Source organism: Ictidomys tridecemlineatus, chromosome 2 (assembly GCF_052094955.1).
Source record: "Ictidomys tridecemlineatus isolate mIctTri1 chromosome 2, mIctTri1.hap1, whole genome shotgun sequence".
NCBI lineage: Eukaryota > Metazoa > Chordata > Mammalia > Rodentia > Sciuridae > Ictidomys > Ictidomys tridecemlineatus.
The window spans coordinates 48,304,076-48,326,009 of record NC_135478.1 but is presented as its reverse complement, the minus strand read 5'-3'; the positions used below and the strand labels follow the sequence as shown (position 1 = coordinate 48,326,009).

Below are 21,934 nucleotides of genomic sequence, written 5' to 3'. Positions count from 1 at the left end.
TGTCCCGTGAATGTAATGCTCCCCTCCTGCCTCTGCCATTGGCCAGGCCACCTGCTCATGTCAACCAGGCCTGATCAGCATCAACAACAATGCCTCTATGGGCTGCTTTGCTGTCTGCTACTCCTACTCCTGTGACCTGTCAGCCACCTGCCAGTTGACCCCTGAAGGGAAGACCAGGTAGGCCCAGGAGCCTCAGGGGAGCATGGGAGCAGAGCAGAGAGGGCCGGCTGGACAGGAACACCCTCAACCCAGGCCTTGAAAGAGGGGTGCATGAGGACCAGGAGGGGGAACTAGCCTAGCCCCACCCTGACTGGCTGTCCTTGGGCTTCCAGATGTGTGTGCAAGGAAGATGAGGTGGGGGACGGGCGTGCCTGCTATGGACACTTGCTCTCCGAGGTGCAGAAGGCCAGGCAGACGGGCCTGATGGTCATGCAGCTAAGAGTTGCCATCAGCATGTTTGGTGCGTGTCCCCAAGACCTGTCCCCAAGACCTGACCCTGCCCCTCCTGCCAACAGAACTGGCAGGGAGGACGTGCTGGTCTCTACATAGGTTTTATTTTATTTTTTGGTACCAGGGATTGAACCCAGGGGTGCTTAACCACTGAGCCACATCCCCAGCCATTTTGATATTTTATTTAGAGACAGGGTCTCACTGAGTTAAGGCTGGCTTTGAACCTGCGATCCTCCTGCCTCAGCCTCCTGAGCTACTGGATGACAGGCATGCGCCACCACGCCCGGCTCTACATCAATTTTAGTTTCTCTGCCCAAGAGCTGTAGAAGCCAAGAATGGGCTCTTGGGTGCCTGATGGGGCTGGGGGAGCTGGACCCCAATCCTGATGGCCCATCTACCCCACGCCTAGACCCAATGCCCACCCCAACTCTCCAACTTGAGATGCCTGAGGTCCTCCCACTCCCAGGGTCCCCCCAGATCTATTCTGAGGTTCTCTTTCCTGATCCGCCAGAGCAAGGCTGCCAAGAGATCCTTACCTCGTCAGGACCCTTCACTGTGCTCGTGCCATCCATCATCTTCTCCAGATTCTTCACCACCAAGACCATGATCGTGAGTCCTCTCTACTGCAGAGCTAGCCACGGGCCCTTGCCTGCCCCCCCACCTGAAGCTGCCCCCATTTCAGGCCCCTGAGAGAGTCCCGTGTGCACACACTGGGGAACTGAGGCATCTCTCCTCCCCCATTGCTTGGGCAGGGAGCGGTGTGAAGAGGGTTGGCCTTCTCTGGGGTCACTGGACGCCCCACCCCTTTGTACCTGCAGCCATTGCTGGCCCAGAAGCTCTGCAGACAGTACATTATCCCTGGGCAGCACATGCTACAGGACTTGGGTCTCCAGAGCACACACACATGGTGGACACTGGCCGGGAAGGAGATAACTGTTACTAACAACCGCTTGGTAAGCATAAGACCAAGGGACCAAGGGACCAGAGGAGTCCCAGATAAAAGATTCAGCCCAGGCAAAAGTTTTTCAGGTGAGCTGGGCACAGTAGCATATACCTGTAATCCCAGCAGCTCAAGAGGCTAAGGCAGGAGGATCTCAAGTGTGACGCCAGCTGGCTCTGAACAATTTAGCAAGACCCTGTCTCTAAATAAAAAATAAAAAAGGGGTACTAGGGTGGTGGCTCAGTGGTAGAGTGCTTGTCTAGCATGTGTGAGGCACTGGGTTTGATTGTGAGCACCACATACAAATAAATAAAAATAAAGGTCCATCAACAACTAAAAAATATTTTAAAAAATAAAAAAGGCAAGTGATATGGCTCTGTGGTTAAGTACCCCCTGAGTTCTATCCCAGGTACCTAAAAACTAAAAATGGAAAATAAAAATAAAAATAAACAAAGGTGTTGGGGTGGGACAGAGGGCTGCATGCGGGGTCTAGCAGGTATCTGGCGTCTCATCAGAGATACAGCTACGTATACAAAGACCAGCCCCAGAAGACGTTCAACATCCAAAAGGCCAACTACATAGCAGCCAACGGTATCTTCCATGTAGTCAGTTACCTGAGGTGGGAGCTCCCATCTGAGACCTCCAGGGACCCCAAGGTAAGCCAACACCCTCTCCTCCCCACCCCATGCTGCTATGTGATCTCCAAGCCCTGCAGGGTTAGGGGCAGCTCTGGGCCGGTGGGATGCACTTCCCTCTCCCTTGGGCTGAAGCAGCCTCACCCTTCTCTAGAATCCTCATGAAGATTCCTCCCAGCAGAAAACCATTGGCCAGATCCTGGCCTCCACTGAGGCCTTCAGCCGGTTTGAAATCATCCTGGAGGTGAGCTGGGGGAAGGTGTCCCAGCCCATCTAGGTTTCTGGGCCAGGAGAACCTGCCCCATAGTGCTCTGGGGTTTCACACTAGCATGGCCTTGGCCGCCATCCCCCCTGCATCCTGGAGCCTGTCCACTGCCCTCCTGGGGTTCTGTGGCAGCTTGGACCCATCGTCCACATCTTCCATGGACGTGGCTGGAGCACATTGCAGGCTGAGGGCCGCAGGTCTCCTGAGGCAGAGACTGGCCCTTGGACCCCCTGAGCTTCCCTCCCCCTTCTGCAGAACTGTGGGCTGCCCTCCATCCTGGATGGGCCCGGGCCCTTCACAGTCTTCGTTCCAAGCAACGAGGCGGTGGACAGCCTGCGCGATGGCCGTCTCATCTACCTCTTCACGGCAGTAAGCTTGGCAGTAAACAGGGGCTGTGGCTATGGGGCCTCCACCCTTCCCACGGGGCCTCCACGAGCCAAATTCCTTCTTCCCTGCCAGGGTCTCTCCAAACTGCAGGAGCTGGTGAAGTACCACATCTATAACCACGGCCAGGTGAGTGGTCCTCCCCTGGAGGACCTTGGCTGGGCCCCCAGGTGGGGAAGGTTGGCTGTCCCTGGGTCATGGTGCCCCCATCCTCCTGCTCTCCTTCCATCTGGACATCATAGCAAAGAGGAGAGTCTGAAGGCAAAAGGGTAGCTGTGTGTCACCTGGGCAAGGTGTGGCCAGGGCTCAGTCTAAAGCCACCTTCTCCTTGTCCTAGTTGACAGTAGAAAAACTCATCTCCAAGGGGCGGGTCCTCACCATGGCAAACCAGGTCCTGAATGTGAATATCTCTGAGGAGGTGAGAGCCACCATGGTCTGGAGAAGTGGTCTGGTGGAGGGCTGGTGGTGATTGTCAGGTCATCCAGCCCCTAAGACTATGCCAGTGGGGGGTCTGGAGGGAGCAGGAGCCGATTTCTCTCCAGGAGCAGCACTACAGGGCTGGAGGGCTTCCAGGAGGGTAAGCACGAGGCAGGAATGTTCCATGTGCAGAACGGTGAGGGCTGGGCTGAGGGTGGCACGATGGGTCTGTGCTGCAGGGGCGCATCCTGCTGGGACCTAAGGGAGTCCCTCTGCGGAGAGTGGATGTGCTGGCTTCCAATGGCGTGATCCACGTGCTGGAGGGCATCCTGTTGCCCCCAACCATCCTGCCCATTCTGCCCAAGCACTGTGGTGAGGACCAGTACAATATCGTGGCGGTGAGTCCCATACCATAAGCCCAGGCACTAAGACACCTCCCACCCATTCTGCTGCAGTGCATGGCCCAGGGACCATCTTCTGAGGCAGGGGCACTGGCCAGGTGCAGTGGCATGTGCCTGTAATCCCAGTAGCTCAGGAGGCTGAGGCAGGGGGATCCCAAGTTCAAAGCCAGACTCAGCAATTTAGCAAAGCCCTAAGCAACTCAGACCCTGTCTTGAAGAAAAAAAAAAAAATTTTAAAGTGTGGGGGGCGGGGTATGTGGCTCAGTAGTTAAGTCCCCCTGGGTTCAATCCCTGATACAAAAAATAAAAGAAAGAAAGAAAAAAAACATGAGCTTCGGTGGAGACCAATCGCGTTCAAACCATAGCGGGTGCCTGGCATTGCTGGTGCAGCTTGTAGTCCCAGCTGCTTGGGAGGCTGAGGCATGAGAACAGAAGCTGAAGACCAGCCTCTTCAACTTAGTCAGACTGTCTCAAAATATAATTAAAAAGTCCTGGGGATGTGGATCAATGGCAGAGCAGCCCGGGGTTCAACCTCCCAGGACTAAAAACGAAAAGACAAAACAAAACAAAATAGCAGGCACTAAGGCCAAGGGCAGCTCTGAGGCCCAGCTATAGACTCCCAGGGACCCACCTGTCCTCCCCATATCCAGCCCCCAACAGTCCTACTGCTTCTGCCTTTAAGATGAACACATTCTCCGCACCCTCTGTCCTCAGCTTCCCACCACGGTGGCCTGCAGTGGTCTCGGGCTCTATCCCCCTGACTGCCCATTTCTCATTTCCCCTGGCCTCCTGCTCTCCCCAGGATGCTGGACTCTTCCCACCTCGGACTCGTGCCCTCCTCCCACTGATTGGAGTCCTACCTGGCCTCCTGGTGGTTGGCTCTTTCTCATCCCTTGGGTCTCAGCTCAGTGTCATTTTCTCTGGGTGTGTTGAATAAATAGATGACGCCTGACTCTCTCCCTGCCTTGCCCAGGGCTCCTGTGTGGACTGCCAAGCCCTGAACACCAGCACGTGTCCCCCCAACAGTGTGAAGCTGGTGAGCGTCCCTTGGTCCACCCCTCAAGGGTAACTCTGGATTACCCACCGGGGTCTGCCCCAGGTCACAGTGGAGAGAAGGGACTGGGAGACCAGGGCATACTTAGAGGCCCAGGGCTTCCTAGCCCCCCTACCAAGGGATGGGAGTGCTGGGCCCAGGGCTGCCTGGCAGAAGGGGTGGCCCAGGCCCTTCCCTGCTGACTGGCCTTGCCTGGCCCACCCAGGACATCTTCCCCAAGGAGTGTATCTACATCCACGACCCTATGGGGCTCAATGTGCTCAAGAAGGGCTGTGCCCGGTACTGCAACCAGACTGTCACGGTGAGCCTGGGGTGTGGGCGCTCACCATGGGGAGGTGGGGGACGTGGGACCCGTGAGCTGGACCAAGCAGATCACCTTCCCCAGGGAGCTGCACCACAGCTCAGTGGTGGCACAGGCACCACTAAGTCCCCATATTTCTTGCTCTGGAGATGGGACCAGGGACCTGGGCAACAGGGAGGAATGGCTGGGACCTTTTGGGCACTCTCTGTCTCTTACAGAAACTTGGCTGCTGCAAAGGGTTTTTTGGGCCTGACTGCACTCAGTGTCCTGGAGGCTTCTCCAACCCCTGCTATGGCAAAGGCAATGTGAGTCCCTCCCCCGGCCCCAAGCAAGACCAGGGAATGTGTTCCCTCCTAAGCTGGCTGTAGCATGCTGGAGCCAAGCCTGCCTCCCTCGAGTTCCCTATATTGGGGCAATGAAAATTTTTTGAAGACTTCAGAAATCGTTCAGTAAATTTTTCCATCTATTTTCCAAAAGGCTCTTTGTTAGTAATCTTCGGTGTTCTGTCTTTGCCACTTTGTGACATCAGGGCTTCTTCAGCCCCTGGTGATGGAGAATCACAGGAGTTGAGTGTTTCAAGGTTGAGCATAAAACCTCCAGGGCCAGGTGCCTTTTAAGGGCTACTTGTTTGGCAGCATTGCAGACTTTGAAGGTCCCTCCCAGAGGGAGATCTTGGGGGCACAAGGGGCTCAGAGCCAGTCCCAGAAAGTGGGGTGTTAGGCAAGGACAAGTGGAAGTCCCTCTCCCACAGCTGATCCTTGGTGTACCTACCCTCCAGTGCAGTGACGGGATCCAGGGCAACGGGGCCTGCCTCTGTTTCCCCGACTACAAGGGCCTCGCCTGCCACATCTGCTCTAACCCAAACAAGCATGGAGACCAGTGCCAGGAAGGTGAGTGGTCCTGGCCCAGGCCGCCTCCCAGGGAGAAAGAAGATCTGCCCAGAAAGGGGGCTGGGGGATCTCCAGAAGGGAAAAAGGGCCCTGAGAGGTGCAATGAAGGTCCAAAGGAATAGAAGAAGATTTGGGAACAGAAATAGATGTCCTCACCTTCACTCATGCCAGGAAGAGCACTGTGGTTTAACGTAAGCAAGCAGGATTTAGGTCAGACACACTGGAGAACTTCCTTATGGTAATATGGGGGCAGAGCAGCTAGAATGGGGTGATTGAAAGGTCAGAATTCCATTCTGCCTGCCAGTGGAGTCAGGAATGATCTCTGGGTTAGTAATACTGAAGTCAACTCCGTACTGGTGGCCCAGTCCTCTACCCGCTGCAGAACCAACCCTGGCTCCCAACCAGTGCTGATTCCTGTCTTGGTTCTCTGTTCCCTTCTCCTTCCTGCAGACTGTGGCTGTGTTCATGGTCTTTGTGACAATCGTCCAGGCAGTGGGGGTGTGTGCCAGCATGGCACATGTGCCCCGGGCTTCAGAGGTCGCTTCTGCAATGAGTCGGTGGAGGACTGTGGGCCCACGGGGCTGGCCAAGCACTGCCACCTGAATGCCCGCTGTGTTAGCCAGGAGGGTGTGGCCCGGTGAGGACTCCTGCTTCCTCTCTTCCCCATCTGGAATCTCGTGCATTGGTTTGCTCAGCCTCTAGCCTCTTCTCGAGGCTCAAGGAGGCCCCTCCTTCACCCACCTTTAGGTGTGTCTGTCTTGATGGCTTCGAGGGGGACGGCTACTCCTGCACGCGCAGCCACCCCTGCTCCCGCCCTGACCGTGGTGGCTGCTCAGAGAATGTCAGTTTCTATGCACCTGCCTTGAAGTTCTGACCCAGGGGCAAGAGGGGACTCCCTGGACCTCCACCTGTGGCCTCACATCCCTGAGTCACTTATCCATGCCTCTTGCAGGCTGAGTGTGTGCCTGGTGACAAGGGCACCCACCATTGCACATGCCACAGGGGCTGGAGTGGGGACGGCCGTGTCTGTGTAGCCATTGATGAGTGTGGGCTGGACACTCGAGGTGGCTGCCATGCTGATGCCCTCTGCAGCTACGTGGGCCCTGGGCAGGTGAGGCACAGCAGGGTGGCTGGGGGGACTGGGCTGTTCCCATTGGACTGCAGGGACATCCATTCCAAATTCAAGTTCAAGGTCTGGAATCTCAAGTGCAGAGTGAGATTCTATCTCAAGATAAAAAAGCCTGAGGATGTAGCTCAGTGGTAGGGTGCCCCTGGGTTCAATCTCCAGTACTGGGGATGGGGGAACTGGATGTGCCACTTTGGAAGCTAGGCCTGGCTGGTCAATCTTGTGTAAGAACGCATGGTATTCCCTGTCCTCCCTATTCCACAGTGGCTTTTGGGCCACCAGTCTATTGGGCCTTGGCGGTGGAACACAGATGAGTATAAAAAAGGCCTGAAGCACTGAATCCCCTCAGGAGCCTTAAAATACAGAACTGAGCTGGGTGCAGTGGTGCATGCCTATAATCCCAGCAGCTTGGGAGGCTGAGACAGGAGGATTGTGAGTTCAGAGCCAGCCTAAGCCAAAGTGAGGTGCCAACCAACTCAGTGATACCCTGTTTCTAAATAAAATTCAAAATAGGGCTGGGGATGTGGCCTAGTGGTCGAGTGTCCCTGAGTTCAATCCCCAATACCCCCTACCCTGCAAAAAAGGAGCAGGTTTAGATACTTCCAATTTGCCTCTAAAGACAGTGGAGATCTGGGGTGTCCTACCTGTCATTCACCTACAGTGTGGATGAGTCCAAGGGACTTAGTATTTAGTTGGAGGGACCAGACAGCTAATCAGGGTGGCAAGAGATGGCTGGAGATGGGCTTCAAGCTGCCATCCCTGGAGCTGGCATTGGTAGACACCTACCTGCCTGCCCTCTTGCCACAAGCGACCGACCTCAATGACCCTGGCAGGACTCTGAATGCAGAGGGACACTGAATCTCTCCAGATGCTTCCCTCCTGATGCCATCCTGAGAGATAGTCTGGAGTATGAAGCTCCAAACAGGGCTGTGGTCTGGGTGGGCCTCCCTGGGGAGCAGCACCCTGCAAGAGCCAGGGAGTTGAGGAGGAAAGAGTTGGGGGGGCTCATGACCAGACAAAGCCTTTGCTCCCTGATCTCCCCAGAGCCGATGCACCTGCAAGCTGGGCTTCGCCGGGGACGGCTATGAGTGCAGCCCCATCGACCCCTGTCGGGCAGGCAACGGTGGCTGTCATGGCCTGGTGAGAGGGTCAAGGGCTCAGAGCTCTGGGGAGGCTCTCTGGGTTGGGTCTGGCTGCAACTCACTTCCTCTCAGTATCTCTGCCTACTGTCAGGATCAGGTTTTTTCTAAACCCCAAATCACCCTCATTGCCCAGTCACAGGATAAAATCTTCATATTTCCCTATCAAGCCACAGGCCCCGCCCTGCCTCCTCTTTCTGCGCCATCTTGTTCCCTGTTCCTTGTTCCTCAGACCCATCCAAGCTCCTCACTGTTCTCTGACCTTGTTCTGCCCCACACTATGACGATCCTGTGGCTTGGCTAGCTCCTCTTGCTCTCAGCCAGGGCACTCCCTAGCCCTGGTCTCCCCACCTGCCCCACCCAGTCATCACAGGCAGGGTCATTCTTGTGTCAAATGCTCAGTAATCTTGAGAATAGGGCTAGATCCACTCCTGGTGCTCCATGTGCTCAGACAGGATGGCTGGAGAAGGAGATGGTGGTGCCAGAGAGGAGATGGATGATAAGGACAAACAGAGAGTCCAGTGCAGTGGCACATGCCTATAATCCCAGTGGCTCAGGAGGCTGAGGCAGGAGGCTGGCAAGTTCAAAGGCAGTCTCAGCAACTTAGCAAGGCCCTAAGAAACTCGGCAAGACCCTGTCTCTAAATAAGAAATAAAAAGAGCTGCAAATGTGACTCAGTGGTTAAGTGCCCCTGGGTTCAATTCCTGGTACCAAAAAAAAAGGTCCAGTGGGGGACAGAGAGATAGAGGCTGGGTGGTATTCAGCCTGCCCTCTGAGTACTAAATGGAGGGTTTTGTCTCTCTGTCCCCCATTCCCACCAGGCCACCTGCCAGGCAGTGGGGGGAGGGCAGAGGATCTGCAAATGCCCCCCTGGGTTTGGAGGTGATGGTCTTAGTTGCTACGGAGACATCATCCGGGTAGGTGATGAACAGATTCATATCTCTCTTCCCCACACTTGGGCAGAAGCCCTTCCCTGGACCTCAGGTGGGAAAGGGGTGGTGCTCAGGGCCCTTTGTTGGGAGACTTGGATTTGCCCTCAGGTGCATAACCTGGGCCCTTTCCCTCTCCTTAGGAACTCCAGGCCAATGCCCACTTCTCCGCCTTCTCCCAGTGGTTCCAGGTAGTATGCTGGGTTGGGGCTCAAATCCAGTAGGCTTCCTAGATGTCACCCAACATCACCAAGTGCCAGGTGGGGCAGGTAGTCTCTAGATGCTGCTGCTTCCATCACCCCCAACCCCTCACTGTGTGCAGAATGCCAGCATCACTCTTCCTGCCAATGGCCAAGTCACAGCCCTGGTGCCCTCTGAGTCTGCCATCCGTAGGCTGAACCCTGAGGACCGGGCCTTCTGGCTGCAGCCGAAGATGCTACCACACCTAGTCAGGTAGGGCAGCCACAGCTGGGCCAGGCTACAGGAGGGTCCTTCTGTGTGGGTCTCCCAGGAGAGGTGGAGGAGAATTGGGTTTTTGGCCTGGCATGTGTCCACCTGTTGGGAGGGACCCCGTTCCAAGGATCTCTATATGTCATACTAATTGGGCTTTATGTCCCTCCTAACTATGCCTTCCTCAGGGCCCATTTTCTCCAGGGTGCTCTCTCTGAGGAGGAGCTAGCCCAACTGGACAGACAAAATGTGACCACCTTGGACCCCACCACACGCTGGGAGATTCGCAACATCAGTGGGGTATGAGATGAACCCTGGCAGAAGAGGTGACAAGGCAGGCCATGGGAGGAAGCTTGAGTGGTCACAGGCTTCCCCAGACCAGCACACTCAGGGCATGGGACTGAGATTGGGTCCCCTTCCCCTTCTCAGAGCTGGGCTCAGAGGATGTGCTCAGGACACCTTGCAGTGTGTTTGGGGGCCAGCAGTGATTACCCTGTGAGGGGTTGCCTGTCTGTGCCTCTGCCACATACCTGTGCCTCTCATCATGGGCCCTAGTGGGGGGTCTGCACACCCACCTGCTAGAGTTTGCATTGAGGGTTGCAGGCCAGACAGGGGTGCTTGGCACTGAGCTCTGCCTGCTGCCTTCTAGAGGGTCTGGGTGCAGAACGCCAGCGTGGATGTAGCTGACCTCCTCGCCACCAATGGTGTCCTACACATCCTCAGCCAGGTATAGCAGGAGGAGCATGTGTGCGGAAGGCCTCCCAGGCAAGCCACAGAGCAACAACACTAACCAGCTCCTCATGCTCTACCCCAGGTCTTGTTGCCTTCCCGAGCTGATGTGCAAGGTGGGCAGGGGTTGCTCCAGCAGCTGGACCTGGTACCTGCCTTCCGTCTCTTTCGGGAGCTTCTGCAGGTAGGGGAGGCCAGCATTGGGGCTGCCTGCTCAGGGTCACCTTGCCCAGGTCTGGAGGGGGCAGACTGGCTCCCAGCATCAGGACTGAAGACTAATGTGCCTATCCCTGTTCCCTGTCCCTAGCGCCATGGCTTGGTGCCCCAGATCGAGGCTGCCACTGCTTACACCATCTTTGTGCCCACAAACAGCTCCCTGGAGGCCCAGAGCAATGGCAGCAGCTTGGTGAGGCTGTGAGGATAGGGTGACTGAAGGCGGAGGGTGAGGGCACAGAAGGCAAGCTTCCCATGCCACAGCAGAGGGACACAGTGGGAACAGCATGATGTCCAGGAGGCTCCAGAGTCCTAAACCCTCTGAGCTCGTGCCTTCTCCCACCCCAGAATGCAGACACAGTGCGACACCATGTGATCCTGGGGGAGGCACTCTCTGTGGAAGCCCTGCGGAAGGGGGGACACCGCAACTCCCTCCTGGGCTCCGCCCACTGGCTCGTCTTCTACAACCACAGTGGCCAGGTTTGAGGGGCAATGGGCAAGGAGACCCTTCTTGGGGACTCTACTCTTGAAGACTGCTTCTCTGGAGTTGTTCCTACTAGGAGCCCCCTTCCTCTGCTCTAGGGAGATTCCCCCTATCCTTGGAGGTGCTCCCCCCATCCTTGGAGGTGCTCCCCCACCTCCCGCCTTGGAGGTGCTCCCCCACCTCCCGCCTTGGAGGTGCTCCCTCCGCCTTGGAGTGTGTCATGGCTTTATAAGCCACCAGCATGAGGATGGTGATGGGGTGGGTAGATTCAAATTCTTGTCTCACTTCTCAGCCTGAGGTGAACCACGTGCCACTGGAAGGCCCTTTGCTGGAGGCCCCTGGCAGCTCGCTGTTTGGTCTGTCTGGCATCCTGACAGTGGGCTCAAGCCGCTGTCTACACAGCCATGCAGAGGCCCTGAGGGTGAGAGGCTGGGGCCAGAGGGAGGGCAGTGGGAGGACATTAAGAGTAGCGGGTGGATGGGCACAGTGGCTTATTCCTATAATCCCAGTTACTTGGGAGGCTGAGGCAGGAGGATCCCAAATTGGAGCCCAACTTGGGAAACATAGTGAGACTTGCTGTAGCTCAGCGGTAGAGCATCCCTGGATTCAGTCCCTGGTACTGCAAAAAGTGAAAAATAAAAACGGCAGGGACCTGCCGATTGGCCTGGCTGACAGGGAGGGACACTTGGTCAGTTGGCCCTGGAGGAAAGGTGGTACATTTGGGGGTCCCACTCTGGACCAACTGACATCCCACTCTTTCGCTCTGCAGGAGAAATGCATAAACTGTACCGGGAAGTTCCGCTGTACTCGGGGCTTCCAGCTGCAGGTGGGATGGGCTTGGAGCAGCTCTGTCCCTGCTTTGTTGTCCTCAGCCCATGTGTGGGGACCTGCATTGACAGCAGCCAGCCTTCCCGGTGTAGGCCCCGTGGCCCAGCCTGGCCCAGCCTGGCCCTGCCTGGCCCGCTGTGCAGCCTTGTGCAGTCCTGCTTCTTGGAGGCCTCAATCCTGTGGCCCCCACCCCATATATATCTCCTTTGTCCCTTTTGCATCTTCTGCTCCCCTGCTGGGCTGCTGTCTCACCTACTCAGATCCCTGAAATCCAATTATCTGTCTCCTCATTCACTGTCCTGACCTCGCCCAAGCCACTGTCTGACCCCTCCTGCCTGTCCCCACTTTCAGGACACACCCAGGAAGAGCTGTGTCTACAGATCAGGCTTCTCCTTCTCCCGGGGCTGTTCTTACACATGTGTCAAGAAGATTCAGGTTTGTCCTGAAGTTCCCCCCACCCCAAGCCTTTGGACAGTGGGAACGGGGACCCAGGGGACAAACCAGGACTGCTAAGAGCAGAGGCAGAAGCCAGGCATCGTGGTGCTGCTCAGGAGGCTAAGGCAGGAGGATGGCAAGTTCAAAGCCAGCCTCAGCAAATTAGCAAGGCCCTAAGCAAGTTAATGAGACCCTGTCTCTAAATAAAATGTAAAAAGGCCTGGGGATGTGGCTCAGTGGTTAAATGCCACGGGTTCAATCTCTGGTACCAAAAAAAAAAAAAGGAAAAAAAAAAAAAAAGAGGCAAGGCTGGGTCTAGGATGAGGCCCATGAAGCAAGAGTGACTTGAGGAAAGAAAAGGGAGAGATGTTCAAATCAGAGGCTAGTGTTTATCACTGTGTCCATCTTCCTGGGGTATGGAGATGGGGAGAGGGAGAAAGGCTCAACCCTGAAGTGCCCCTGCCAATCATACCCCAGCAGAGGCAGGGCTTCACTTCTCATTGTGGGACCCAGGTGCAGTCCTCCCCTGCTTGAATCTCCATCCTGCCCCCACCAGGGGGTGCTGTAGAAGAAGCTCTCATGCCCCTTTCAGCTCTGATCTGCTCACCACCCAGTCTTTGGTCCCAGTTGCTGTACTATGTGGGCCTGTGGCCGCAACATGCCCCCCACCTTTCCCTTCCCCCTGACGTCTAGCCTGTGCTCGCCATCTCCCTCCCCCCCTCCCTCCCTCCCTCCTCCCCCCTCCCCCTCCCCCTCCCTCCCCATTTCCTTCCCATTCCCTGACCCTTGCAGGTGCCCGACTGCTGCCCCGGCTTCTTTGGAATACTATGCGAGCCATGCCCAGGGGGTCTGGGTGGTGTGTGCTCAGGCCACGGGCAGTGCCAGGACAGGCTCCTGGGCAGTGGGGAGTGCCGCTGTCACGAGGGCTTCCACGGAACCGCCTGCGAGATGTGCGAGCTGGGCCGCTATGGGCCCTCCTGCGCTGGAGGTGAGGATGAGAGGGGCAGGATGATGGGCACCTGGGAGAGGAGAGTGGGTTGGGGACCCTGGCAGGAGCAGGCTGGAAACACCGGATAACTCCTGTCCTCTCTCATCCCTCTCCCAGTGTGTGACTGTGCCCACGGGATGTGCCAGGAGGGGCTGCAAGGAGATGGAAGCTGTGTCTGTAACGTGGGCTGGCAAGGCCTCCGCTGCGACCAGAGTAAGTGGGTCCCCAAGGGGTATAGGGACATTGGAAAGGCAGTTCCTGTCTGAATGACCAGAACCTTCCTCCTGCCCCCAGAAATCGTTGACCCTCAGTGCCCCAAGAAGTGCGATCCCAATGCCAAGTGAGTTACCTAACCTGGGACAGGGGGTGAGGGGGTGGGAATTGGGTGGGAGCAGAGCTGGGCAGAGGCTGAGCCATGGCCACCTCTCCCAGCTGCATACAGAACTCCACTGGACCCCCGACCTGCGTCTGCGCTGCGGGCTACTCGGGCAATGGCAGCTATTGCTCAGGTCTAGCCACATGTGTGCCCTGGGCCCCTCTCTGAAATGCTGGGGGTGGTGGTCCCCACAAAGCCCCCTGCCATCACTGTCCCATCTCAGATCTTACTCGTCTGACATTTTTCTTTTCTCCTGCTCTACCCCTGTCCCATGCCTGCTCCTCTCAACCTCTGGAACCATCTACCCCTAGAGGTGGACCCCTGTGCCAATGGCCATGGGGGCTGCTCCCCCCATGCCAACTGCACCAAGGTGGCACCTGGGCAGCGGACGTGCACCTGCCAGGATGGCTACACAGGCGACGGGGAGCTGTGTCAGGGTGAGGCTGAGACTCCCAACCTGCATGCTTGTGGGACAAGGGCTCTGAAGTCAGCAGTTTGAGGTCAACTAGGAAGAATTGAAGGGCATGCACTGTGTGGGACCCAGAGAGGCAAGGAGCTGAGCACCTGATGGACAGATGAAGGAGGGGTCAGCACCACCCCTCATTCCAGTGTCTTTTCCCCTAGAAATTAACAGCTGTCTTATCCGAAATGGGGGCTGTCACATTCATGCCGAATGCATCCCCACAGGTCCCCAGCAGGTCAGCATGCTGGGCGGGGCCTGGGCTGTGCATTCCCCCATAAGGCCTGGGGAGGGGGTGACCCTTTCATCCAGGGCACAGGCCAGCTCTTGCCCCCAGGCAGCCTCACTGATCAGGCTTTGGGACAGGTCTCCTGCAGCTGTCATGAGGGTTACAGTGGAGATGGCATCCGGACCTGTGATCTTCTGGACCCCTGCTCCCAGGTCAGGCGTCAAGTTAACACATTTCACAGGGTGAAGAGGGGTCTGAGACAGAAAGCAGTCCTCCTCACACCCAGAAGGGTCCCCCAAGTCTCTGTAGGGTGGATCACCTTTCCCTAAGCTCCAATTTGGCTCATTGGTTGGAAATAGGACTTTGGGAATTGGACAGGGAACTTCATGGCCTCTTCTCTAGACCTGTGGGTGACAGAGGAGTCTTGGAAGACACTGATGCCTCCCTTTCCTATTCCTGCTGCAGAACAATGGAGGCTGCAGCCCTTATGCCACATGCAAAAGCACAGGCGATGGCCAGAGGACATGCACCTGTAACAGAATCCAAACTGTGGGAGATGGCTTCACCTGCCGTGCCCGCCTCAGCCTGGTAATGATGCTCAAATCTGACCCTGACCTTCTGACCCTGACCTCATCTTGACATGCCCCATGGACCTGAAATACAATCTTGGCTTAGACCCTGGATTGGATCCTAATCATGGCCTTGACCAGACCCTGTCCCTGCCCCTGTCCCCTCTTGGGTCTCATCTTAGCTATGACACATGAAACTGATTCTGACCCCAGCTCAGATCCCACTCCCCTGGCTTTCCTTTCATTTCTGCCTTGGCCAGACCTTGGGCTGCAGGTACTGGGGCAGGCACCAGGCCCTGAATGGGGGCCACCCCAAATCTGAACTGATCCTCGCTCCCTCAGGAGCTCTTTCGGGACAAGCATGCCTCGTTCTTCAGCCGCCATCTCCTGGTGAGTAACCAGTTTGGGCCTCTGTGACCTGCAGGTACCACCTGTCTCTGGGCTTCAATGTTCCCATGTGGTCAGGGATTTAGTTGGTCTGGCCTCTCAGAGATCAAGTCTCCCACGAGATTTGTGGAAGCCCCAGATTGGTCCCAAGTTGCTACTCTTCCATTCAAGCTGCCCTCCCCCCCACCTCCCCAGGAATACACGGAGCTCAAGGGAAACGGGCCTTTCACAGTCTTCGTTCCACAAGCAGATCTAATGACCAACCTGTCGCAAGTATGCTGTCCCAGGAGTGAGTCCAGGGAGGGATGAGTACTACGTGGGCAGAGGTGGGAATATGGCTCCTCCCACCCTCCGGACTCTATTCTAGAATGAGCTGGCTCGGATTCGGGCAAATCGCCAGCTTGTGTTCCGCTACCACGTGGTTGGCTGCCAGCAGCTTCACACCCAGGAGCTGCTGGACCAGGGCTACGCCACAGCACTCTCTGGGCACACCCTGCGCTTCAGCGAGAGGGAGGTGAGCCCCATTTCATCCCTCCCCCTACAGGGTTGACCCCTAGGCTCAGGATTGGCCCTTTCAAGCCAGGGCCTATGCCCTGATGCCCTTTGCTTAACACCCAGCCAGTGGGTACTTCAAAGAGAGGGAGATTAGCCCAGCCCAGTTCTTGCCCACCCTCTCCCATGAGCCTGTTTTCAGCCCCAGTACTTTGGATCCTAACAGGGCTTAGTGCTGCTCTTCCACCCTGCAATGAGTCTTTGGCATTTGTTTCTAAGGGTCTGGAGCCCAGCACCCAGCCTTGACTCCACCCCTAGCCCCGCCCACCTTCGGCCTTAGTCCCAACCCAGGCTCTGCTCAGGCCCCACCCACAGCTCCAGAGCACCCTGTCAACTGCTTCGTTCAGCCCCAGGCCCGCCCCTATGCAATCTGCCCCGCCCCCAGGGCAGCATATACCTCAACGACTTCGCACGTGTAGTAAGCAGCGACCACGAAGCAGTGAACGGCATCCTGCACTTCATCGACCGCGTGCTGCTTCCGCCAGAAGTACTACACTGGGAGCCTGATGCCACCCCAATCCCGAGCCCTCCGGTAGGCCTGAGCGCCAGGCTGGGACTTGGAAGATGCAGAGGCGGGGGTGGGGGGCTGGGGGAGTGGCTAGGGCTGGGATACTTGCATCCTCCTGACCAGCTGCTCATGAGCGCTTTTCTGCAGAGAAATGTCACCGACGCTGCTGAGAGCTTTGGTTACAAGATATTCAGCCACCTTGTGACGGTACTTAGTGTGTGTGCGTGCTTGTCACTGTGTGTATGTGTACAACTGTGTGTGCGCTTCCCTTCCCCTAAGGACAAGGGCTGCTAGAAGTGCCTTGTGCACAGAACACACCTGTGTGCAGGGCCTTTCCGGTACGGACCCATCTGTGCTTGTGAGCCTGCAGACTTGAGAAGTGTGCACACTCAGGGTGCCTGCAAGTGTGACTACATGTAGTAGTGTCCCCGTTTGTGGTTTCACTTTGGGCATTTTCAGTTGACTATGGGCAAATGCAGTCTAAAAATATTAAATGGAAAAATCTCAGAAATAAACAATTCAAGTTTTTTGATCGTTTGGTACTAGGGTTTGAACCTAGGGGCATTTAGCCACTGATCCACATCCCCAGTCCTTTGTTGTATTTTATTTTTTTTTTTTTTTTTTTTTTTTTAAAGAGAGAGTGAGAGAGAGAGGGGGACAGAGAGAGAGAGAATTTTAACATTTATTTATTTTTTCTTAGTTCTCGGCGGACACAACATCTTTGTTGGTATGTGGTGCTGCTGAGGATCGAACCCGGGCCGCACGCATGCTAGGCGAGCGCGCTACCGCTTGAGCCACATCCCCAGCCCTGTTGTATTTTATTTAGAGACGGGGTCTCACAGAGTTGCTTAGCACCTCACTAAGTTGCTGAGACTGGCTTTGAACTCAAGATCCTCCTGAGCCGCCAGGATTACAGGGGTGCACCACCACACCCAGAACAACTCACAAATTTTAAAGAACTTATTACAGTGTAACAATTATTCTATTGCTAATGTCTTACTGAGGTTAGTTTACAAATTAAACTATCTCATATGTTTAGGAAAAAGCAGTGTACATAGGATTCTGTACTAAGCCCGATTTCAGGCATCGACTGGGGTCTTGGACTCTCAACCTGGGATGGCTGCAGCCTAGGGTGGCTAGTGGGAAGGCTGCCTGGCCTGGGTCTCTGGAACCCATTCCTAGTCTTTGTGATCTAGCCCCCTGTCTCTACCTCCACCAGTCTGTGGCAGCCACGCTTCTGCTCTAACTCACCAGGTGGCCGGCCTCCTGCCCATGCTTCGAGATGTGTCCCACAGGCCCCTCACAATGCTGTGGCCCACAGATTCTGCCCTGCAAGCCCTGCCTCCTGATCGGCAGGCCTGGTTATACCATGAGGACCACCGTGATAAGTTGGCAGCTATTCTGCGGGGCCATGTGATCCGCAATGTTGAGGTGGGTACAGCTCCAGAGCTCAGTTCCCACTGCTGCAGCTCATCCTGCCTGCCCAGCTTCAACTGTGGCTCCATTTGTCCAGGCCTTGGCATCTGACATGCCCAACCTTGGTTCACTCCGAACCATGCATGGGACCCCCATCTCCTTCTCCTGCAGTCGTGCTAGGCCTGTGAGTTTGGGGAAGGGGGGTTTGGATGGGGGAAGCAGGAGGGACAGAGGGGCTGCAGTACCTCTGTGATGCCCATGTGCTCCACATCCTCCCCCTGCAGGGTGAGCTCATGGTGGGTGAGGATGATGCCCGCATTGTGCAGCGGTATATGCCCTTTGAAGGTGGCCTGGCCTATGGCATTGACCAGCTACTAGAGCCACCTGGTCTTGGTGCCCGCTGTGATCGCTTTGAAACCCGGCCATTACGACTGGTGAGGGATGCCACAGACCAGAGGTGAATGGGCAGGGGCTCAGGCCTACCTATTTTGTGTATCCACCTCACCTTGTGGTATTGGCCTTCATCCCTTCCAGAAGACTTGCAGCATCTGTGGCCTGGAGCCACCCTGTCCTGAGGGCTCGTGGGAGCAGGTAAGGTGCTAAGGGCCAATTGGGGAATGGGCAGGGAACAGGGACCACTAAGTTCAGACTGTCTGTGGCCCGACTCTTCTTGGCCCAGGGCAGCCCTGAGACCTGCTGGCGCTACTACGCAAAATTATGGTCGAGCCCTTCCCTGCATTCCCTGGCACTTGGCAACATCTGGGTGCGGCCCAGCTTCTGGAGCCATCCCCAAGGCAAGAGCAGGGGCTGCCACCGCAACTGTGTCACCACCACATGGGTACCCAGCTGCTGCCCTGGTCACTATGGCAGCGAGTGCCAAGGTATGTGCCTTGAGCTTAGACACTGGTCTGGCTTCCCCAGCCCTTGAGAGAGCCAAGGGCAAGACTCTGGTCACTATCCCTGGGAAGGTTATTGCTGTGCTCCATGGTAGGGGAGGTCTGGATCCCAAGAGATTTCACTAGAGGGAATGCTCAAAGAGGTGGCATGAGCAGGGCCTGGTGGCCCACACCTGTAATCCTAGCAGCTCAGGAGGCTAACGCAGGAAGATTGGGAGTTCAAAGCCAGCCTCAGCAACTCAGCAAGACCCTGTCTCAAATATAAAAAGGGGGCTGGGGATGTGGCTCAAGCAGTGGCGCCCTTGCCTGGCATGCGTGCGGCCTGGGTTTGATCCTCAGCGATGCATACAAACAGGGATGTTGTGTCCTCCAAAAACTAAAAAGGGCTGTGGATGTGGCTCAGTGGTTAAGTGCCTTGAGTCCAATCCTGAGTACAAAAAAAAAAAAAAGTGAGGGGTGATGTGTAGAGGGCACAGGACCTGGTAGGGAGTGTTAAAGGGTCTGGATGTTCTCCAGGGACCTAGAAGGTTCACAGCAGTGTGGGGATGTGAGTGGATTGGTGTTGTTGAGTCTTGGTTGCTACAGGGTTGGGGACACATGGTAGGGCTGGGCTGCATGGGTGAGTGTTCTGATAAGAGCCCCTGGCCTCACCACTCTTCTCCCACCCCTTCCTCTAGCTTGTCCCGGCAGCCCCAGAAGCCCCTGTAATGGTCATGGCGTGTGCCTAGATGGCATGAGTGGCAGTGGACGGTGTAGATGCCATTCAGGTTTTACAGGGACAGCCTGTGAACTGTGCACCTCAGGTTTCTTTGGACCCCAATGCCAAGGTGGGCCATCCCTGCTCTGCCCTGCCCTGATCCCTTGGCCAGTGTGCCATCCTTCATCATCCTGCTTGTTCCTCTCTCCAGCCTGCAGCTGCACCTCCCATGGCCGCTGTGACGAGGGCCTGGGGGGCTCTGGCTCCTGCTTCTGTGATGAAGGCTGGACTGGGCCACGCTGTGAGGTGCAGCTGGGTGAGTGGCCCTCATGCTTGTGTCTCCCTGCACTTGTACGCACCTGCACACACAGGTGCATATGGCAACTGCACACTCAGGTGGAGGCACTGAAGATGGGTGGGACAGGTGGAGGCCAAGAGGGCAGCTACTGACCTGGTCATATGGGGATGGGCCCTGGGAACAGAGCTGCAGCCTGTGTGTACTCCACCCTGTGCACCCCAGGCCATGTGCCGTGCGGGCAACAGCTGTGAGTGCAGTCTAGGCTATGAAGGCGACGGCCGTGTGTGCACAGGTAAGCAGCTGGCTGAGGAGGTGCAGAGGGGACGTCCCCATTACCCCCAGGCACCTGGTTCAACTCCTCTCCCTGCCTCCCAGTGGCAGACCTGTGCCAGGATGGGCGTGGTGGCTGCAGTGAACATGCCAACTGCAGCCAGGTGGGCACAGTGGTCACCTGTGTCTGCCTGCCCGACTATGAGGGTGATGGTTGGAGCTGTCGGGCCCGCAATCCCTGTGCAGATGGCCACCATGGAGGCTGCAGTGAGCATGCCGACTGTCTCAACACTGGCCCAGTAAGCAGGGGTGGGAGCCAAGAAATCAGGGGGCAGAGGCCCCACTCTTCACTCCCACCGTCTCTGAAGGACATCTATGTTGTCTGATCCCAGAACACACGTCGCTGTGAGTGCCATGCAGGCTATGTGGGCGATGGACTGCAGTGTCTAGAGGAAGCTGCACCGCCTGTGGACCGCTGTTTGGGTCACCCATCACCCTGCCACACGGATGCTGTGTGCACTGACCTACATTTTCAGGGTGTGTCCCCCGGCCCTCCTCCTAGCACCCTGCTTTATCCCTGAGCTGGAGCCAGCTGACCATGCACTTTCCCTCTTGCAGAAAAGCGGGCAGGTGTCTTCCACCTCCAGGCCACCAGCGGCCCTTATGGCCTGAACTTCTCAGAGGCTGAGGCAGCCTGTGCGGACCAGGGAGCTGTCCTTGCTTCTGTCTCTCAACTCTCTGCTGCCCAGCAGGTATGTGGGGCTCAGGGGTTGGAGCTAAGCCCAAGGGCCCAACTTGGGCCTTGGGTCTTAGCGTTCCCTCCTGCTGCTACAGTTGGGCTTCCACCTGTGTCTTATGGGCTGGCTGGCCAATGGCTCTGCTGCCCACCCTGTCGTCTTCCCTGCTGCCGACTGTGGTGATGGTCGGGTGGGTGTAGTCAGCCTGGGCGTCCGCAAGAACCTCTCAGAGCCCTGGGATGCCTACTGCTACCGCGAGCAAGGTACACCCATCCCAAGCCCCGCGCCCTGCTCTGCCCCTTCCTGCCCATCCGCGGAGCCACTGACCTGCCTTTCTTGCAGATGTGGCTTGCCAATGTAAGGCCGGCTTTGTAGGTGATGGGATTAGCATATGCAATGGGAAGCTGCTTGATGTCCTGGCTGCCACTGCCAACTTCTCCACCTTCTACGGGGTGTGCAGGGGCCCGGCCTCGGGTGTGGGCAGCTGGGATCCCTATGGAAGGAGCCTGCCTATAGCCAACTTCCCACCCTCCCAGATGCTGCTGGGCTATGCCAATGCCACCCAGAAGGGTTTTGACTTCCTGCGCTTCCTGGATGATGAGCTCACCTATAAGACACTCTTCGTCCCTGTCAACGAAGGTTTTGTGGACAACATGGTAAGAGCAGGTCCCTGTGCATAGCATGGGTTGTTTGCTCTCTGTGGCTGGCCCAGCCCAATAGGTCTTGCTCTGTCTATAGACACTGAGTGGTCCAGACCTGGAGCTGCACGCTTCCAATGCCACCTTCCTGAGCACCAATGCCAGCCAGGGGACCCTGCTTCCTGCCCACTCGGGCGTCAGCCTCGTCATTAGTGACACAGGCCCTGGCAACAATTCTTGGGCCCCTGTGGTGAGTCTGGCCCCTGCCCTGCTGGATCCAACCCTCACTAACCTGCGAGGCTTGACTCTGGTCTCCCTGCAGGCCCCAGGGGCAGTTTTGGTTGGCCGTGTCATCATATGGGACATCATGGCCTTCAACGGCATCATCCATGCTCTGGCCAGCCCCCTTCTAGCACCCCCTCAGCCTGTGAGTACCAGGAAGGGGAGGGCGGAGCTGCAAGGATGGCACAGCTTTGGCCCGGTCCTTGATGCTCTCCTTGGTTGCAGGGAGCAGTGCTAGCACCCGAGGCCCCACAGGTGGCAGCAGGTGTCGGGGCAGTGGTTGCTGCTGGAACACTGATCAGCCTGGTGGCCGGCGTGCTCTACCTCCGTGCTCGGGGCAAGCCCACAGGCTTTGGCTTCTCTGCTTTCCAGGTAAGGCTGGGGGCTGCCGCGGCAGTGTCCTTTGGTCTTGTTCCACCACTTACCTCTCATCTCCCAGGCGGAAGATGATGCTGGTGACGACTTCTCCCCATGGCAAGAAGTGAACAGCCCCACCCTGGTGTCTGTCCCCAACCCTGTGTTTGGCAATCATGATGCCTTTTGTGAGCCCTTTGATGTGAG

The 21,934-nt window shown here is 56.7% G+C and overlaps 1 protein-coding gene across 4 annotated transcripts in view; it reads left to right on the top strand.

Annotated features, from left to right (window-relative positions):
* Window positions 1–21,934, top strand: part of Stab1 (stabilin 1) — a 29,371-nt gene that overhangs the window by 7,165 nt on the left and 272 nt on the right. For 2 of the 4 annotated variants that reach the window (XM_078038440.1, XM_013361599.4), the window contains 60 exons: window positions 47–177; window positions 333–460; window positions 962–1,059; window positions 1,269–1,403; window positions 1,906–2,046; window positions 2,180–2,269; window positions 2,546–2,659; window positions 2,750–2,803; window positions 3,012–3,092; window positions 3,331–3,489; window positions 4,466–4,528; window positions 4,752–4,847; window positions 5,066–5,152; window positions 5,626–5,737; window positions 6,188–6,374; window positions 6,485–6,578; window positions 6,690–6,848; window positions 7,908–8,003; window positions 8,824–8,919; window positions 9,075–9,122; window positions 9,254–9,384; window positions 9,570–9,681; window positions 10,031–10,108; window positions 10,196–10,294; window positions 10,418–10,516; window positions 10,672–10,803; window positions 11,100–11,228; window positions 11,577–11,633; window positions 11,987–12,070; window positions 12,863–13,058; window positions 13,176–13,271; window positions 13,353–13,398; window positions 13,491–13,567; window positions 13,746–13,871; window positions 14,059–14,132; window positions 14,261–14,335; window positions 14,589–14,711; window positions 15,035–15,082; window positions 15,275–15,352; window positions 15,447–15,593; window positions 16,017–16,163; window positions 16,287–16,346; window positions 17,394–17,570; window positions 17,653–17,739; window positions 17,840–17,989; window positions 18,090–18,146; window positions 18,235–18,436; window positions 19,129–19,278; window positions 19,360–19,464; window positions 19,631–19,738; window positions 19,822–20,015; window positions 20,109–20,253; window positions 20,335–20,468; window positions 20,551–20,716; window positions 20,796–20,905; window positions 20,990–21,109; window positions 21,192–21,341; window positions 21,414–21,518; window positions 21,599–21,745; window positions 21,813–21,929. In XM_078038440.1, coding sequence (XP_077894566.1) covers window positions 47–177; window positions 333–460; window positions 962–1,059; window positions 1,269–1,403; window positions 1,906–2,046; window positions 2,180–2,269; window positions 2,546–2,659; window positions 2,750–2,803; window positions 3,012–3,092; window positions 3,331–3,489; window positions 4,466–4,528; window positions 4,752–4,847; window positions 5,066–5,152; window positions 5,626–5,737; window positions 6,188–6,374; window positions 6,485–6,578; window positions 6,690–6,848; window positions 7,908–8,003; window positions 8,824–8,919; window positions 9,075–9,122; window positions 9,254–9,384; window positions 9,570–9,681; window positions 10,031–10,108; window positions 10,196–10,294; window positions 10,418–10,516; window positions 10,672–10,803; window positions 11,100–11,228; window positions 11,577–11,633; window positions 11,987–12,070; window positions 12,863–13,058; window positions 13,176–13,271; window positions 13,353–13,398; window positions 13,491–13,567; window positions 13,746–13,871; window positions 14,059–14,132; window positions 14,261–14,335; window positions 14,589–14,711; window positions 15,035–15,082; window positions 15,275–15,352; window positions 15,447–15,593; window positions 16,017–16,163; window positions 16,287–16,346; window positions 17,394–17,570; window positions 17,653–17,739; window positions 17,840–17,989; window positions 18,090–18,146; window positions 18,235–18,436; window positions 19,129–19,278; window positions 19,360–19,464; window positions 19,631–19,738; window positions 19,822–20,015; window positions 20,109–20,253; window positions 20,335–20,468; window positions 20,551–20,716; window positions 20,796–20,905; window positions 20,990–21,109; window positions 21,192–21,341; window positions 21,414–21,518; window positions 21,599–21,745; window positions 21,813–21,929 — 6,807 coding nt within the window. Of the gene's footprint in view, window positions 1–46; window positions 178–332; window positions 461–961; window positions 1,060–1,268; window positions 1,404–1,905; window positions 2,047–2,179; window positions 2,270–2,545; window positions 2,660–2,749; window positions 2,804–3,011; window positions 3,093–3,330; window positions 3,490–4,465; window positions 4,529–4,751; window positions 4,848–5,065; window positions 5,153–5,625; window positions 5,738–6,187; window positions 6,375–6,484; window positions 6,579–6,689; window positions 6,849–7,907; window positions 8,004–8,823; window positions 8,920–9,074; window positions 9,123–9,253; window positions 9,385–9,569; window positions 9,682–10,030; window positions 10,109–10,195; window positions 10,295–10,417; window positions 10,517–10,671; window positions 10,804–11,099; window positions 11,229–11,576; window positions 11,634–11,986; window positions 12,071–12,862; window positions 13,059–13,175; window positions 13,272–13,352; window positions 13,399–13,490; window positions 13,568–13,745; window positions 13,872–14,058; window positions 14,133–14,260; window positions 14,336–14,588; window positions 14,712–15,034; window positions 15,083–15,274; window positions 15,353–15,446; window positions 15,594–16,016; window positions 16,164–16,286; window positions 16,347–17,393; window positions 17,571–17,652; window positions 17,740–17,839; window positions 17,990–18,089; window positions 18,147–18,234; window positions 18,437–19,128; window positions 19,279–19,359; window positions 19,465–19,630; window positions 19,739–19,821; window positions 20,016–20,108; window positions 20,254–20,334; window positions 20,469–20,550; window positions 20,717–20,795; window positions 20,906–20,989; window positions 21,110–21,191; window positions 21,342–21,413; window positions 21,519–21,598; window positions 21,746–21,812; window positions 21,930–21,934 lie in introns of those variants that run through there. The other 2 variants (XM_040289669.2, XR_005735774.2) reach the window with 2 other exon arrangements.